The sequence below is a fragment of the Antedon mediterranea genome, chromosome 6, assembly GCF_964355755.1.
Source record: "Antedon mediterranea chromosome 6, ecAntMedi1.1, whole genome shotgun sequence".
NCBI lineage: Eukaryota > Metazoa > Echinodermata > Crinoidea > Comatulida > Antedonidae > Antedon > Antedon mediterranea.
Window position 1 is genome coordinate 25,900,594 of NC_092675.1, and position 16,515 is coordinate 25,917,108.

General features: G+C 32.7%; 3 protein-coding genes across 6 annotated transcripts; 1 reads left to right on the plus strand and 2 right to left on the minus strand.

The window, feature by feature from the left end:
• Positions 1-14: 14 nt before the first annotated feature.
• LOC140052216 (phospholipase A2, minor isoenzyme-like) lies at positions 15-16,422 on the plus strand. Of its 2 annotated transcripts, none has more exons than XM_072097674.1 (5): positions 15-776; positions 12,757-12,832; positions 14,386-14,557; positions 15,137-15,273; positions 16,075-16,422. In XM_072097674.1, exons 2-5 carry the CDS (start codon positions 12,793-12,795, stop codon positions 16,230-16,232), a joined length of 507 nt encoding a protein of 168 aa, XP_071953775.1. In that variant the 5' UTR covers positions 15-776; positions 12,757-12,792; the 3' UTR covers positions 16,233-16,422. The 2 variants fall into 2 exon arrangements, with proteins under 2 accessions (XP_071953775.1, XP_071953776.1); XM_072097675.1 differs by lacking the exon at positions 15-776 and adding an exon at positions 2,737-2,819.
• Positions 3,044-8,499, minus strand: LOC140052214 (uncharacterized). Of its 2 annotated transcripts, none has more exons than XM_072097673.1 (8): positions 8,463-8,499; positions 8,071-8,209; positions 7,392-7,548; positions 6,632-6,768; positions 5,935-6,075; positions 4,548-4,695; positions 4,176-4,306; positions 3,044-3,677 (listed from the first exon to the last, which is right to left on the minus strand). In XM_072097673.1, the coding sequence occupies exons 2-8, from the start codon at positions 8,123-8,125 to the stop codon at positions 3,508-3,510; spliced, it is 939 nt and encodes a 312-aa protein (XP_071953774.1). In that variant the 5' UTR covers positions 8,126-8,209; positions 8,463-8,499; the 3' UTR covers positions 3,044-3,507. The 2 variants fall into 2 exon arrangements, with proteins under 2 accessions (XP_071953774.1, XP_071953773.1); XM_072097672.1 differs by having other exon boundaries at positions 8,071-8,264.
• Positions 9,107-15,175, minus strand: LOC140052217 (phospholipase A2 AP-PLA2-I-like). 2 transcript variants are annotated; one of them, XM_072097677.1, is made up of 6 exons: positions 15,098-15,175; positions 12,399-12,491; positions 10,918-11,002; positions 10,354-10,495; positions 9,688-9,827; positions 9,107-9,401 (listed from the first exon to the last, which is right to left on the minus strand). In XM_072097677.1, the coding sequence occupies exons 3-6, from the start codon at positions 10,976-10,978 to the stop codon at positions 9,247-9,249; spliced, it is 498 nt and encodes a 165-aa protein (XP_071953778.1). In that variant the 5' UTR covers positions 10,979-11,002; positions 12,399-12,491; positions 15,098-15,175; the 3' UTR covers positions 9,107-9,246. The 2 variants fall into 2 exon arrangements, with proteins under 2 accessions (XP_071953778.1, XP_071953777.1); XM_072097676.1 differs by having other exon boundaries at positions 12,399-12,499; positions 15,098-15,139.
• Positions 16,423-16,515: the final 93 nt, after the last annotated feature.

Sequence of the window (16,515 nt, forward strand, 5' to 3'; positions counted from 1 at the left end):
GAATTAAAGAATGAGCCATTAGAACCAATTCAGCTGTCAATTGTTTGTGTTGTATAGAATGAAGATACTGAATAGGGAGATGTTTTATTGTCTGCCATACAAATAAATAACTGAAAATATTGAACTCTCAGTGTACATCAAAGACAGTTAGAAAATAATATTATTACCTTTACAATCTTTAAATATCAGTACAGATTAAAGCTTTTACAGACGGGAAAGTTTTTCATGCGGAAAAGGGTCTGAATAAGGGTTTTTATAGATAGTTAGGCCTACTGGTAGTAAAAATAGTTACAGTTTCTCAATACCGGATACCATTGGGAATGTCTAGTATTCTGAATGTGTTTTTAATTGTAAAAATAAATTTAGGATCTTTTGGTTCAGCTTTGAAGGTTACCTCTATAATATAAATAAATACTTATTACATTAGTCTAAGCTAACGCCATTCAAACTTCAGAGTTACTAGTCAATATGTGTACGTGATTACATCTTAGAAAACCCTTATAAAAGACAATCAATGGTGCTTATGTTTAGAATTTGAACCATTCCATTGTATGACAGTTATTCATACTTTTCTGTAGTACTGTAGCAAATTGTTACAGTGCCCTACTTTATTGATTGCTCTACACGCATTCCTATACACACAATAGATGCTGTCTTTTATTATTAATTCTATATAATAACTTGGTTCTTTACCATGATAGTGTATTTACTTGTGTCTGTCAATAGGGTAACAGCTTCACTGTTTGAGTACCACATACAGCTTTTTGAAGTGGAAGGTAATTTGATTTAAATTGTTTATATTTATGATTTCTTAACGTAATTGTGTTCTACGGCAGTGCTTGAGGTAATTTGAAAAAATGTTAATATACATAATTTATTATAGCAATATTTGTTAATTTAAAAGTGATAATTTATATAATAATTGTGTGTGTTCTAATATATATAATAATATAAATATGACTTTGACTGTTTTATGAATTGTTATTTATTAATTGTAAAGGAGTGTCATTTTGCACAAAATTTTAAAACTTGTGTTTTATACTGTATACTTTATTGTGTATATCTTTGCGGTTTGTTTCCTTATTATATAGTATAGAAGTATAATTGTTAAGTTTATGTTAGACCTAATTAACTATTTTATAACAATAGATATATTTATAACTTGAATTTATAAATATAGTTTTATCTCACGGGTAAAATCAGTTGATTATTACATTCCAACTATGTTTTAAAAAATCTGTTACAACATTGCAATGAATAACAATTTCGAATTGTTAGGCCTATAACAAGTTTATGTTTCAAATTGAAATTAGGCCTAAATTAACCGTTATAAAAATATATATTTATAACTTTAATTTATAAATATAGTTTATCTGACAGATGTAAAATCAGTTGATTATTACATTCCAGCTATGTTTTGTTTTAATTGTTACATCATTGCAATGAATAACAATCTCGAATTAGGTCTGTTGATTTGTACCGCCATTTTTATAAGGATTGTACATTATTCTGTATTAAAATAGTGAATGTTACTAAAGTAGTATTATTAAATGTTTGAAATTGAAAAAAAAACTTTGAATTAAACCTATTCAAATATACTAGACCTACATTTTAACTGAAAGAGAGAAATTGCAAAATATATTTGAATAAAAATTCCTGGTAACACTAAAGCAATGGTATTCGTTTCAATGCATCCATTTTAGGTATTGTTCAGATAACTCTATGTTTCTAACATCTTACTGAATATGTTCAAATTAGATTTAAAGCTGCATTCACATCAAACCCAAACCGAATTTGCTGTATTAACATATCGATCAAACTTCCTGTTGTTGGTTCGTTCGCCATACCGCAAAATGGGTGTGATCTAGCTTTGTCGACGTTCCATTTTTCGAAAAATTCCCTGTACTAATAGTAGTTTTTTGTATTTTTCGGTTATTTATTCTCAGTCCTGAGGACGATCAAAGCATATTGATCGAAACGTCGAGAAACTCACAGTTTTTTCAGAACTAATATACGTGGTGTACCGCAAACCTTTTATCAACATCGTTTATGTTACTGTTACGAGCGTGATTAAACCATCACGAATCGCCCATTCCATAAAGTAGATGGATATTTGGAAAAATATAACTAATTTTTTCGATTGAAATTGCCGAAAAGTCGATACTGGATATTGCATTGATTTACGTAGAGCCGAATCATGAAGATGCAAAGGGGGTTTTTTTTATTTATTTGTTTTTATTCTTTTTATCGTCCAACCATAAAAAAACAACCACCTGAATAAATAAAAAAAATGCAAAAGTAAGTAAACAGAATGAAGAAATTTAAAGAAAATATAGGATGGTTAAATGTGGTTTTATAATTCCAAAAAAAAATAATTTCAGCTTTTGACAATTAGGCTACACTCATTGTATTCATTTCATAACGTTCGAGTACTTTAAAGTAGTTTCATGCTGTCGTCCAATCAATTTGATCCAAGCTAGTGTTTATCGCAATATTCGCAGCAGCTTTGAAACCTGATTGTTGGACAGGATTGTTATTGATGTAATTCCATAGTTTTGATTGGTCCGAATAAGCCGAAAATGTTTTATCCTACTTGGTTCCCACAAGAGACGCAACTCAAGGATGTGATGCAACGTAAGTTATTTGACCAATCACAAGCGATGGATTATTCAAACTGTCACTTTTCATTGGTCAACACGCTTGCGTTGCGTTTACGTCCTTGCGTTACGTCCTAGTGGGTACCAAGCTTAAGTATTTAAATAGGTCGGTTTTCTCAACCAGTAACATTAGCTTGTCGTTGCTGCATCAACTTTTTTCAGGTTTGTCAATTGTTTTTACTTTACATTTTATTTTACATAATTTAGTAGACAGAGCTTAGGAATATAGTTTTACCAGCATTATAGGTTGTACAACATTTTAATTTGATTGTATTTTAAGAATTCTTTTCTCATAACTTTACTTTCAGCTCAGAACAAATTTGGCAAATAAATATAAGACTATTTTGATTTTATATTTTCTTTATTTTAAACAAAATAACTATTATATCGTTGACAACTTTCTAATACATTTAAACGAAATATTTACATATATTGTACATGGTTTTTTATGTCGGTTGAGAGGAGGAGATTGGTTCGCATATGGTGGCATTTCTGATACCCTGATAAGAACTCAGTTTTGGCATGGAGGAAAAAATAATAATGGTGGTTTTGGTTTATTCATTCATTAATTCATTCATTTCCTTCGATATTATTCATTTATTATTTATTTCCAATATCTGTCTATTGTAGCAACTTTGATTAAGAAAAGAAAACAATTTGAGTATCATAATACAGAAGGAAGTATTATTATAATTAGTTTTCAAGTCGAAATAAAGTATATGCCTAAATGGTTCATCATGTGATTCCTAAAGGGAAGTTTTTAATGACGTTTATGCTTCCTTTAGTAATCGAATTCCTGATGGTACTGTCGTTCCTTGTTCGGCATACCGCAAGCCTACTTTATAAAGAATTATAGACCTACATACAGCTGAGCATTATTATTGATTTGATTTTTACATGTTTTTCGACTGTGCTTACGATATTTGGAGTCGTATGAAGCAGTTTCGAAACAGAGGGCGGCTTCACGGTCACATGTGCAAATTGCTTTTCCACAATCTGTGTCTTCCTGGAAAACATCTTCTGTAAATAAAATGCAAAACTGCCTCAATATAATAGTTGCATCAAACAACACAGAATCATGCGCACATTCGGCCTGTATAGGCCTACCACGTAACATTAGTTATGTCACCAAAGAGGGCTAAGGATGTATTAAGCTTGGTTCCCACTTGCGACGTAACGCAAAGCAACCTGCACAACATAAGCAAATGCTATTTGCATCACTTTGCGTCAGTCGTTGCGTTCTAGTGGGAACCACGCGTTAGGACGGATGAAATTGAATCCATGCATTAATGGTTATTAATAAGTAAGTTGGTTCCATGGGCACAGTCCATCGCTATTTTGTTAGGTAGAAACCAATTCACCAGGATAAATAACTAACTATGTCTGAACGGGCCATTATGACGCAAACATCTGACGTAGGCTACGCGCGACGTGGAGAGAAAGAGAAAGATTTTTTATTGCATTTCCCAGTGAAAACAAAACTTAACATAATATTAGTCACAATATAATAATATTTACCGCATGTAAGACTTGCATCCGATCGACAACCAGTGGTAGAAAACTTATACCGTGCTATATAACTTTGAATGTTAGAACATTTGCCTGTATCAATGGCCTCACCATAGCATTGGTCATGGTTTTTGCAACATCTAAAAAATACCAGTAATATTAATAATAATAGTTTATTGTTATATAGCGCATTTAAGTAAGCTCTCAATGCCCCGCACATTATTACCCCGATCATATTTGCTCGATATCAAAGCGTCTGTAGATATCTCCTATTTTTAGTCAAACTGATCAAATTTCTCTTGTTTTTATTCAATATCCTATTACACAGGCGCCACCTTGGCTTCAAAGCGCCTCTTTTAAAGTCCTACAGCTTATACCCACCTGTCGGTCTCATCGACTGGGGTGCCAACCCCACCAAATCCACACCAACACCCGTAGTGGTTGTACGATTCCAAAACGTGTCTATGTGTGGTACATTTTACCATCGATCGGAATTGGTCTAATGCTCTTTTAGATCGGCGATGCGAACCTAAAAATATAGTATCTATGTAAATATAAAGTGGAAACAGTGTAACATTTGGGTACATTAACCGTCTCGATTAGGCCTACTCACCCTGTCTCAGATGTTTCGCGATAGGATAGGTAGATTTGATACATTAAATGATTAATTCTGAGATAGGCCGCGGACAATGCAACGGTTGTGTACATACTCGTCTCGGTTACTCACCTTTAACTGTCTATGTTCCGCGATAGGTAGATTTGATAACATTTTATTCGGACTATACGATTGTTCCATTTATCTCTTATAACAATTGAGTTTAAATCATCAAGAAATACACTTCAAATAATAAATGATTTTTTCACGCATGATATTTTACCATGTTGCTATGCAACTTATCAACCGAATATCATATAATCGATAATAGGTTGAATATAATCATATGAAACAATTCTGTAGTAGATTATACAAAAAAAAAAACAATTAGGCCTAGGCTACAACGGTATTGTTTTGCTATCACTATTGTATGCATCTGTTTATATAATTTTGAAACATTCGGACCGTAAACGTGCACCATACAGAATCACTACTAAACTAATTACTAATGTATTAGGAATATGCAATCTTAAGTCTAGTATAGTGTTTAAACAGTGTACAAAATTCTTAGGCTATAAGGTAGATTAGCCAAGGCTTATATATTCATCTTTTGGTCATGGCACAAAATTAAACTACAGTACCTGTATTTGAATTAACAGCCTCACTCGCATATAAATTGCATAACAGTATCAGAAATGACGAGAAGAAAATTTTCTGTTCCATGTTGAGTGTGAATAAAAATTATCATAATAATTATGCGTATGGTTGCATTTCATACCGCTGATGGCGTCATCATAACCATTTTACTTAATTTTAAAATACCATTAATAATAGGGCTATAGGACCAACTATACATGAGTGTTATTGCCCGAATAAGTGCTAAATAAATCTCAAATATACAAATAAACATTTACGTATGATTTCCTCACTGTTCAAATAGTATATGTAATATAAACCCGGAAAAATTTAGCCCGGTGAGATAAAAATAAGACTAAAATGGTACAGCCATCTAGAGATTGTTCAAACAGGAATGATGGCCGGCACAAACTATAACTACGATAAAGCGCAAAATGGATCGATACATTTTGTTACTCTCTTCTATGGTAGGCCTACAAGCAGCCTTTATCGTATTATTTTAGCTTGAACTGACAAACACAGTGAATGTTTATTTACTGCAGCTAGATCTGTCGTAGTACCGGTACCCTTCAAATAAGCTTCCTTGTGCAAAACACTTTGCCGCCATACGGTCACATTCGCAAATTTCCATTGCACATTCTTTATTTACTTTATACCAACTATACGAGTTAGCTGGGCCTACAAAAGTAAAAAAAAGGCATTCATTATTATTATTAACTTACGTATTAATAGCCTAAAACCTTGTCTAACCAGGGAGTTGCAAATTATTATTTTATTTATTTTACAATTCCTTGATCAAACTTTATGTGACAAAACAATTTGATGTGCCTATGGACATAATGATGTCATATTACTACCATATTTGGGCATATCACTACCATATTTTCTGGGCAGAGTCATTAGTATGCAGTAAGAATGTAAATGCACTTGGGACCACCACCGTCACCAATAAGCATAGTTAAAGTAGTTTTGGTAGTTACCTCTCAGTTTTTTTTGCCTCCAAATTTTTGTAGAAACAAAATTTTCCTTCATAAAAATGACTTTTGCTGTTGATGTTTCTAAAATGTTGTTCGGTAGGTTGGAGCTAATTGTACCAGTTGTCGAGTTGGTTAATGTGTTTAGTTAAAAGTTGAATTTCTGATTAATTAAAATTGTTTCGATTTGTTTTTTTGATTAAATGTTGTTGTTGATTAATATGTATCAAGTATATCGATTTGATTAATACGTTACATACAGCAAGATATATCAGCATTTGCGGTTCCACATTCTGAGTATTTAAGGCGGTACCATGCGACGTAGGTGAACGATGAGGACGGGCATTTCTTTGTGTTCACTGCCTTCAAATAACACAAATCATGCTGTTGACAACATCTGTATGCAAACGAAAGGAATAAAAATGAAACATGAATATATACATCGCAGTCGATTACCGTACGGCGTCATGCCAAACAACAAGAAATTGCGGGACTGTTCCAAAAAGGACGGTAACAGGCTCATCCATATTATCACACAATAAGTGTGTCGTACACGCGAAACTAAGTCATATGTGACTGTTTTTGTCGTTATGCGCGATACCATGCGATATCTTGTAGGCCTATACGTCGTGTTCGTAACTGTCGAGTATACGCTCAAAAGCGAATGTAAGCATTATATTCAATGTGCGAAAGTTAAGATATGTTAAACTCGTTCTCTATAGGAATTAAATAACATATGAGTCGGTTTTCTGCATTGTTTATTTACATTATCGGATGTACTGTACCTCTCGGAGTTAACGGCACGGAGGTATAAGATAATTAACTAATCACAGTCACCAAATGCACGTCGGATATAGGCCCTAATTCTGATATGATTCAAATCAGCTTAAATCCGTTCTACACGATTAACTCTAATGCGTACGTGTGAACACACTGACAATACAACGTGTCATAGTGTATATACTCATTCCTGGTGTTAGTTACGCCAGTTGCTCCAATTCGTGAAAATGGTTTACCTACCCGTCAATGTGATCAACTGGCTTTCCTTCACCACCAAATCCACAGTAGCATCCATACCCAACGAATTCAAGAGGATCAATCCCCGTTGTACATTGGATCATAGTGCCGAATTGGCTTAGTTCACGCCGTGCGCGATGTGGCGCATTGATAACAGCACCTACAGGAAATAAAAGAGGCTTTTAAATACATTATTTACAGCATGTATTACAGAACATAATTCTGTTATTTAAACTGGATAAAATAGACCATTGTTGCTAGCTGAATTAGTTAAAACGTGTCTGATTGGGCGGGATATTGGTTGGAAATCAGTTTTTAATTGACTCAGTGTGCGATTAACTTGATTTGTTTTTGTTTATGTTGAGGGGACCCTTAGGATGAGGGCTATCCCCGGTACCATACAAAATGATTCCGTTTGTTGTTTCGTTTTTATTTTCTTTTGTTCATGATAATGTCGAAATATATCAAATCAAAATCAGTGATCAGATCCTATAGATTCTGATGGGCGACCATTGCCATTTCGATTAGCCTATAGTTAAACTACACAATCTCCTTAGAGCCTAATGATTATCGATAAGCGTCACACTCATCAGGCTGAATTTGCCATACTAATTAAATTATAATCAGCAGTGAAAAAAACTTTCGAACATGTAGACCTAGCAATAAAAGAAGTTCAACCAACCTGAATTTACATTTGACAATACAACTATGCTTAGTATTGCTGCTACAATCCTCATGTTGTCACTAACGTCTGCTCAGACTGCGTACCGGCCAATGTTCGTTGGTTAATTGTATCGTGATGAAAAACTAGCTGTAGAGACCTAATACATATTTGTACCTTTACCTATACGATAGTGTTATCTTCTAACTTCATATCTATGACGATAAAAGCCAATGCCCTATTACGAAATTAGAGCTAGAAATACGTACTTTAGAATGAGGTTAAATACCTAAACTCATTATTATTATCAACAAGTAAAATAAACTTAATAATTTCTCAAACCCGAGAATGCATTAGGTCTACAGCTGTACATCACAGGTTTAATCTAAAGTAAAACTTTTCACTATACATACCGTGTGACTGCAGGTGATAACGCAACTCTAAGTAGTATTATCAAGAAGACAGGCCAGCTAAGTCGTAAGACTACCTCTGTGACGTAACGATCGTACTATCTTTATACACATGAGTTCAATTTCATGTGACTTATTGTTCTCTAATTGTTTCCGACTTATGAATGTGTAATATGTTTATATAATAGTATTACCTCCGCCACATAAGATTGCTATCCACCAATTATTATTTTGAGATACATAATTTATTTATGTTTTGGAGCCTAACTGGAAGTCTCTTTTTCATTGGCATCGTTTTCAAAAAACGTTTTAGTTTGTATGAAAAGTGTTGAGGATTTTTGTATTCAAATACTATGGCAATGATTGCTATCTGCCTAATTTTTAACAGCCAAAATGAAAAACGGGGTTTTCCGTCAACGGTTATTTTTATTTCAATATGACATAAAAACAGAAAAATAGACAATACAGCAACTAGAATCATATTGAGGATCCATACTAGAAGAATAACATATTCTTTTCACGTATAAAACCCTTTTCAAACTAAAATAATATAATTAACAAAGTAAACGAACATACCGTCGGACTCGGTCTACAAGACGGTCGAGCATTTTGGGGTCTTGGGTACAACAAAAAATAAGTAAACGATATAAAATGATAATAACATTTATTACTTAAAAAATGCATGCATTTGTATTTTTTTTTTTCGAACGCCAGCATTTCCTACCAAACTCGCGGAAGAAAATACATTTTCCGAGAGGCTTGTTAAAGTTATGAAACAGTCTTCAGTTTAGCATTGTGACTTGTCGTGTCTAACATGACTTGGGTTATAAGAATTGGAAGCACTAGCAAAACACAATGCCAGTTGACGATCACATTTGCATATCGCTATTGCGCAGTCTCTGTAAAGCCATTCGTACCATGATGAATAAGCAGACGCAGAGGCTGAAAGACAGACGTAAAATGAACGTAAACACACAAATAAAATAATAATTAAAATAATTATTTTGGCTAACCAATGCCAAATTAAATATCTAAACCTTCCGTTTAATAACTTATTTTAAAAAAATTATTGAAAGGGCTATTCGGTCACTAGGTTAATGTTTTACTGATTAATGCGAAAAAAACAGAATGTTACTAATTGATTCAAGTTTTCTTTTATTAGATTTGGAATTATTTCAATCCAGAGAAGCATTAACGAAATAGTCTTTACTTAGGCATTGGCTCTTACCACATTCAACTTCTGGAGTCACAGACTGACAGTTCCGTGTGTTGTAGCGGTAGTTGGTAGCATACGGCATTAAGCGATAACAAGGACCTCCCTCGCTTGAATCGGTTTTTTCGTAACATCGATCGTGACGCTTACAACATCTGAGAAAATTATTGTATTAGTATTTTATCAATGTAAAAGTGTGCGTATTAAGCTGTGTCACACTATCAAACTTTATGGACATGATGATGTCATACTACTACCATATTTGGCATCACACTTTTTTTGTCAAACTAGTTTGATAGTGTACAAACAAAAGTGTAAAATATAATTTGAGATCAACCTACACTTTACCCATAAATAAAATCGCATCTTCCTGAAGATTCTTTAAATCGAAAATTATTTTATAGCACAATAATAAAATAGGCAGATTAAAATCAAGATGGCATTTAAACAAGTAGGCTTTACATATGTTTATATAATATTATTACCTCTTCAACACAAGATTTCTATCCATAAATTATGATTTTTAGATACTGAATTTCTTTCGTTTTCAGACGTTTTAATTTGTATGAGGATTGATAGGCCTAAGTGTTGAGGAATTATTTTAATGTCAAATAGATGGGCGATGATGGCTATCTGCTGCCTAATGGCATTTAAATTAGTAGGCCTTACATATAGGCTTACCTGTCTGTATTATCAATTGGATCACCGGAGCCTCCAAACCCACAATAACATCCATAGCCATTGTATTCATAAAATGCACTGCGACCAGTTGTACACATAATCATATCGGACATCTGACCTAGAGAACGGCGATGCCGATTACCTTTTTTTGAAGAAAAAATTATAAAAACGATAAAAATTAAATTTATTAACATTTTATTAGGATTAATGTATTACAAATTGTCTTTAATAAGTTAAACAGAAAACAAACAAAAATTAAATAAGGGACGTGATAGTGTCTCTTTTTAATTGTTATTGAGTCTGACGGTTTTTGTAACTAAGGCTTTAATTCCCTTTAAAAAAAAATAAAACCCAATGATAACGGTAAAAATACATGTATTCTATATCCGTCCGTATACTGACACTGTATCACAGTGGATAGCTTCTAAATACAAAATATTTATAGTTAATTATAATTAATATCATAATGAAAATGCAGAGCGTCTTTATTACCTGAAATATTTTGAGCAATCTATCACTTGTAATTTTGATGGTATTATACATGATTTAATTATAATTGTTTACCTGGAAGTGCTGAGCATGTGGATAGACACACGAAAACCAATACAAGGAATGACGAGAACATTTTGAATACAAATAATTCCTGTACCTGTTGAACGAAAATTAACTAATGGGTAAACTAGGACTAGAAGCCATAAGATGAACACTTATGACTGAATATGTATGCTAAAGTTATGAGATGTATGTACATTTTTGTGAAATTTTGTGAGGTTTTTGCGCGTTTACTTTTCATCAAGGATTTCTCCATAGAGATATTATAGTGAATATTATATAATGACATTATAGTTTACTATAATACCTTGATTATGATTATGATTTCACACAAGGAGGGGTAATTGTCGAAGATGTTGAGATAACAAATCGTATGTTTAAATAAGGGAAGTGATCTAGTCTCTCTCTCTCTCTCTGAATTTATTAGTTTTACTTTTTTTGTAACTTAAGTAGCTTTCGATAGTGTTGCATAGTCATTTCCCTATACAACTTTCCATATTGGAGATGTACTGACAAGATAAGGGGGTTATATAATGTATTGCAAGTATATGTACAGGAAATACGTTTTTACTTTGAAGAGGATACCATTGGCCTTAGATATTGGATTTGGATTTTCGTATATAACAATACCTAAGAAAGGAAAGTACTGTGATATGGGCGTTGCTGTCAGCAGCCATGATACCGTGTGATATGTTTTTTGTTGCTAGACATGATACCGTACCGGTAGAACAGGCTGTAAACTAGGACTTTCTTAGACCAATAGGTGAACTATAGGACTATCTTGGGCCTATATGAATAATAATTTAGTTCTAACGGATATTACCGGGATTTGCCTACTATGCTCACTCAATTCAATTCAATTCAATTCACATTTATTTACTCATCGTTTATAAATACAGTTTCATAGCATAAATGATGGCAAGGATCCTGCATAGAGAAGTTTACACTTCTGTTTTCGCACTCGCATGTCATATGGGGACCTCCCATAACATGCAACGATATCACCGACATTACTTTTACTTCTTAATATTATATAAGTGCTAATACGCCTACGCAATATGCAATGTTTGTGGCCTAGGCCTATATAAATGTTGGTAAATGTGGTTAAAACAAGATTTTAAATGTACAATTTTATATATAACAATATCCGTTTTCGGCTTACCTGCTGAAGAATTCTGTTTAATAGGTCAGTGCCGAGGTGTGTTCTAGTTGTTGTTTAGGCACTATCCTATTCAAATATAGGCCTAATAAAATATGCCTAGTGTAAATATAACTACCAAAGATAATTTGTCGGCTACTTTCACATCTTCTTCTGAATTAGCACGTGTTTACATTGTAAATATGACACCTATAATTACGAATTTTAGTAAAATCCACGTGTGAATGTGTGGATGATATCGAGTATCGATAAATCGATTGATATCGAGTATCGATAAATCGATCGGTTTGCTTGTTAATAATAATGAAACAACATAAACAATATTTACCCTTACCTGATTTGTGTTAAAGAAATTGAAACTCAAATGTCCTTATGCAACTGATGCACAAATTTGGTGGCTGGATATTGTTAACGAACTCTCACCAAACTATAGGCCTATTATATAATGAAAAAGTATTGAATCATATTACACAAGCAGCATTGCATTTCGATATCACGTTATACTAATAGCCAATCAGATATCAGGAGTCAAGAAAGTTGAACCTATAGACAGTTTCGTTTGTCTAACAATATCTTGTAACAATTATTCCGATTTTATGAAGTAACGATTCAGTAATTTTCCAAATAGATTGAAATCAAATTAATAGGAAATAGAAAATATTAAAATTAAATATATCTTATATACATTTTAGTTCTTACAGGTAAATATTACAAGAAAAGGATCAAACATGCGTCTTAGTGTTGTGCTGTGTATTGTCATGGTCGCTGGTGAGTGGGAATATTTAAAGATAAATTGTCCTCCTAACATTTTTTGATGTGTCATTTTAATGTCACGTAATAGTTATTCACTGTGACTGAATCGAGAAAAAATTTATTTACTTGAAAAATGTAATTTAAAGCAAAAAATACTAAAATTGTCTGTCAGACAACGGTTTTGGTAAAATAAGTGAAATAATTTTTGGGTTTTTTTTGTACAGAAAGTAAATAACTTTATTAAACTACAAAATGGCATATTTCAAGTTGGATTTTATTAATCTTCATTTGTCATGTTTTGGGGGACAATACATCTTTAAAATCAAGGTTTCAGGTTCAGAGTATTGAAGCAAATGAATACGAATAACATATACATTTAGGGCCATGTTAGAAGAAGTTGTTTATCAAATAATTTAAATTCTATTTCCGATATCGATATGGATAAATATTTTAGTATTGGGTTTATACCAACGGCTACAGTACTCATTAAAATAAAAATAATGTATTCATCATCATAGGACTATAATTATAAGGACATTTTATTAAAATCATATTAAAATCTTTCATTTTCGTAAGTGCAAAAGGAAACGCGGATACTTTTGTTACAGCAAATTTGTAGACAAATCGAAACAAACTTGGGAATAGTTTTTAATGACGTAATAATACAAAGTTCTCAAGTGAGATGGCTCGCATTAAATGGCATTGGTATGACGTTGGGATGACGTAAAATTGCTGGTCATTTTTGGATATAACACCTTGCCCTTATAATTGGTCATAACAGGGAAGGGTTAATTTAACTCTTCCCTGGTCATAATGATAATGTCATGCTAATGTGACGTAGTATATCCTGTCACATTGATTCTATCACATTCACATTCTCCTATCACATGACATGACATTTTCAAATTATGTATAAAAAAAACGTTTTCTTATCTCAAATCAGATTTTAACTGTACTGTATTGATTAGTGGCTGGTAGCGAGTGATGTAGAATATGCACGAGATAGGCCTATGGGAATATTAATTATGTAATTAAAGGACAGGATCTAAATATATAGGAACTACGTTTGTTGAAACGATCAAAGTATATTGATCGAAACGTCGAGAAACTCAACAGTTCTTTTCAGAACTAATACACGTGGTGTACCGCAAACTTTATATCAACATTTGATTTCGCCATGCGAACCTTGAAACAATATATTGAATATTTAATATAGTATATTGAAACGTATTAACATTTGAAATGAACTAGCATGTTCACAATATATAGGAACTACGTTTGTTGAAACGTATTAAAATTGGACATGATATACAGTTTAGTCTTTTCCGTGTCGTTATAATTTGTTGTATTCAATTCAATTCAATTTCTTTTTATTTTGGAAAAATTGTATCCATATCAACAAACGTACAAACAGAAAAAGAAAATTCGCAAACTCTAAGCTTATATACGATATATATTAACGTTTATGAAAGAAATTAGGAAAAAAAAATGTTTTATAATAGCAAATATTATAGGCCTAGGCCTATGCAACCACAAACAATATCTTAACTGCATATTTGTTATTTTAGCATGTTATGGCGGTACAATTCAGCGACATAAAAGGGATCTGATACAATTTGCAACAATCCTCAGATGTGCAACAGACAGAGAAAATTTAATGGATGTCTTATTCGAATTCAATGGCTATGGATGCTACTGTGGCAAAGGAGGCAAGGGCGAGCCTGTCGACGGCCTAGATCAGTAAGGATTTGTGTCCTTTCTAAAGCTCTGTCTAAAACAAAAAGTTATTTATATGGACACGATGACATCATATTATCACTACCGTATTTGGGCACATCACACTTTTTCCTTTGTCAAACTAGTTTGATAGTGTAGACGGAGCTTAAGAGAGTGGGTGTTTTATATGAGGAGAGAAGACTTGAGTATTGCTGCATTTTTCACTACCATATTTGGGCATATCACACCTCGTTTTTTGTCAACTAGTTTGATAGTGTAGACAGCGGTTAAGATAGTGGGCGTTTTATTTGAGGAGAGAAGTGTTGCTGCATTTCTAAAAAAAGAATTTATAGTTTCCTGTTTATTTTTACCTTTTCTGTTGAATTCGATGTCGAGGTTGATTATTTATTAATAATTATGTATCAGTTATTATTTGTCTCTTGTTCGATTTATCTATATATGACCTATGACCTATGACCTATGATATTTTACACCATTTTTTAATACTGTATTAATGATCTGAGCCTAAGGTTAAGCCATACAGTATACCAATACATTTCTAACCTGAACTTGGAGCTAAAATGTTCTTCTTAATCTCTGTAGATGTTGTAAAGTCCATGACGATTGTTACGAGAACCTCCGTAATGCAAACACGTGCAAGAACAATTTTAATCTTTATGCCGCTTCCTATCAATACACAAAAGAAAACTGTGATACCGCAGAACCGACTATAACATGCAGTAAGTGTTTTATATCCGAAGCATTCAACAGAGCTAAATTAAAGATGTATTGTCCCCCTGAAAAAATAATTCTTAAAAAACAATTGTTGAATATTCCATTTTAATGTAACGTAATAGTTATCCACTTTGACCAAAAATTGGGTCTAAAAAAGTGTATTTACCTGAAAAAAATGTAGTTTAAAGCAAAAAATGGTCAAATTGGCTGCCAGCCAATGGATTTTTGGTTGAATTTAACCATTTATTTTTTCATTTTACAAGTGAAAACATTTTTTTTTTTCATTTTTTTTCTACGGAAGTGATTAACTTTATATTAACTACAAAATAAGGTATTCAAAGTCTGATTTAATTAATCTTCATTTTTCATGGGGGGACAATACATCTTTAAACACTATGCTTTATATATGTATATCTATAAGCCAGTTTTCCACTAGGGTATTTTATTCGTGTGTACCGAGGGCACAATATTATGTCTATATTTTTGAATGCGAAGAACTGTCCAACCAATCGGAGCAAAGAAATGTCTTCAGCCGATTTTATTCGCGCAAATCGAAAGCGCCAGCTTATACGCATGCGTATTCATATTTCCATCTTCTAAATCCCACTCTACGCATGCGTCTATACTAGAAGAAAACGAGCTTAATTCATTTTTAGTTTTAAATGCAGTAGAAAATGCCGCGAACTTTTGTTGTTCTCATCACGTCAACGGAAAAGTTCATGACTTATGTTTAGAGAAATGTTTAAAATCATCACATAACGATAACCATGTATTAAAAGTGTACTAATAATTATGCTATTTTTTAGAACCTGCATCAGAATATGATTCCTCCTGGTTAGTACTCTTTTTACGAAGTGATGAATGTGTTGCTGGTCTCTGCCAATGTGATGTTGAAGCTGCAAAATGTTTCGCACAGCAGGAATTGAACGAAAACTACAAAAACCACCCCAAAAATACCTGCTAATCATGGATTGCCGACTGCGAGCATATTTTAAGTAATTTTAGAGCGAAGGAAAAATATAAAATTATAATTTTAGTTTTAAACAGACTTACAAATATAAAACTATGTTTAAACATTACAATACTAGGATGGATATGTAATAGATAGGCATACCGTATTTATGTAATAAATAAATAAATGGGTAGAAGAAAAATCAGAAATGACAGTCTTTTTCATTGAAGAGAATAAAATAATTGAAACTAAGTGCATGAGAATAAAATGCACTCTATAATATAGTTGAAATACT

Excerpts from the sequence above, each read along its gene's own strand:
- LOC140052216 (XM_072097674.1), top strand. The coding sequence starts at position 12,793 with ATGCGTCTTAGTGTTGTGCTGTGTATTGTCATGGTCGCTG. Across the intron at positions 12,833-14,385 it reads GTGTATTGTCATGGTCGCTG|CATGTTATGGCGGTACAATT; the intron begins GTGAGTGGGAAT and ends TTGTTATTTTAG. Across the intron at positions 14,558-15,136 it reads CCTGTCGACGGCCTAGATCA|ATGTTGTAAAGTCCATGACG; the intron begins GTAAGGATTTGT and ends TAATCTCTGTAG.
- LOC140052214 (XM_072097673.1), bottom strand. The coding sequence starts at position 8,125 with ATGAGGATTGTAGCAGCAATACTAAGCATAGTTGTATTGTCAAATGTA. Across the intron at positions 7,549-8,070 it reads ATTGTCAAATGTAAATTCAG|GTGCTGTTATCAATGCGCCA; the intron begins GTTGGTTGAACT and ends TATTTCCTGTAG. Across the intron at positions 4,696-5,934 it reads CTACGACAGATCTAGCTGCA|GTTCGCATCGCCGATCTAAA; the intron begins GTAAATAAACAT and ends CTATATTTTTAG.
- LOC140052217 (XM_072097677.1), bottom strand. The coding sequence starts at position 10,978 with ATGTTCTCGTCATTCCTTGTATTGGTTTTCGTGTGTCTATCCACATGC. Across the intron at positions 10,496-10,917 it reads CACATGCTCAGCACTTCCAG|GTAATCGGCATCGCCGTTCT; the intron begins GTAAACAATTAT and ends CTTCAAAAAAAG. Across the intron at positions 9,402-9,687 it reads GACTCCAGAAGTTGAATGTG|CCTCTGCGTCTGCTTATTCA; the intron begins GTAAGAGCCAAT and ends TCTGTCTTTCAG.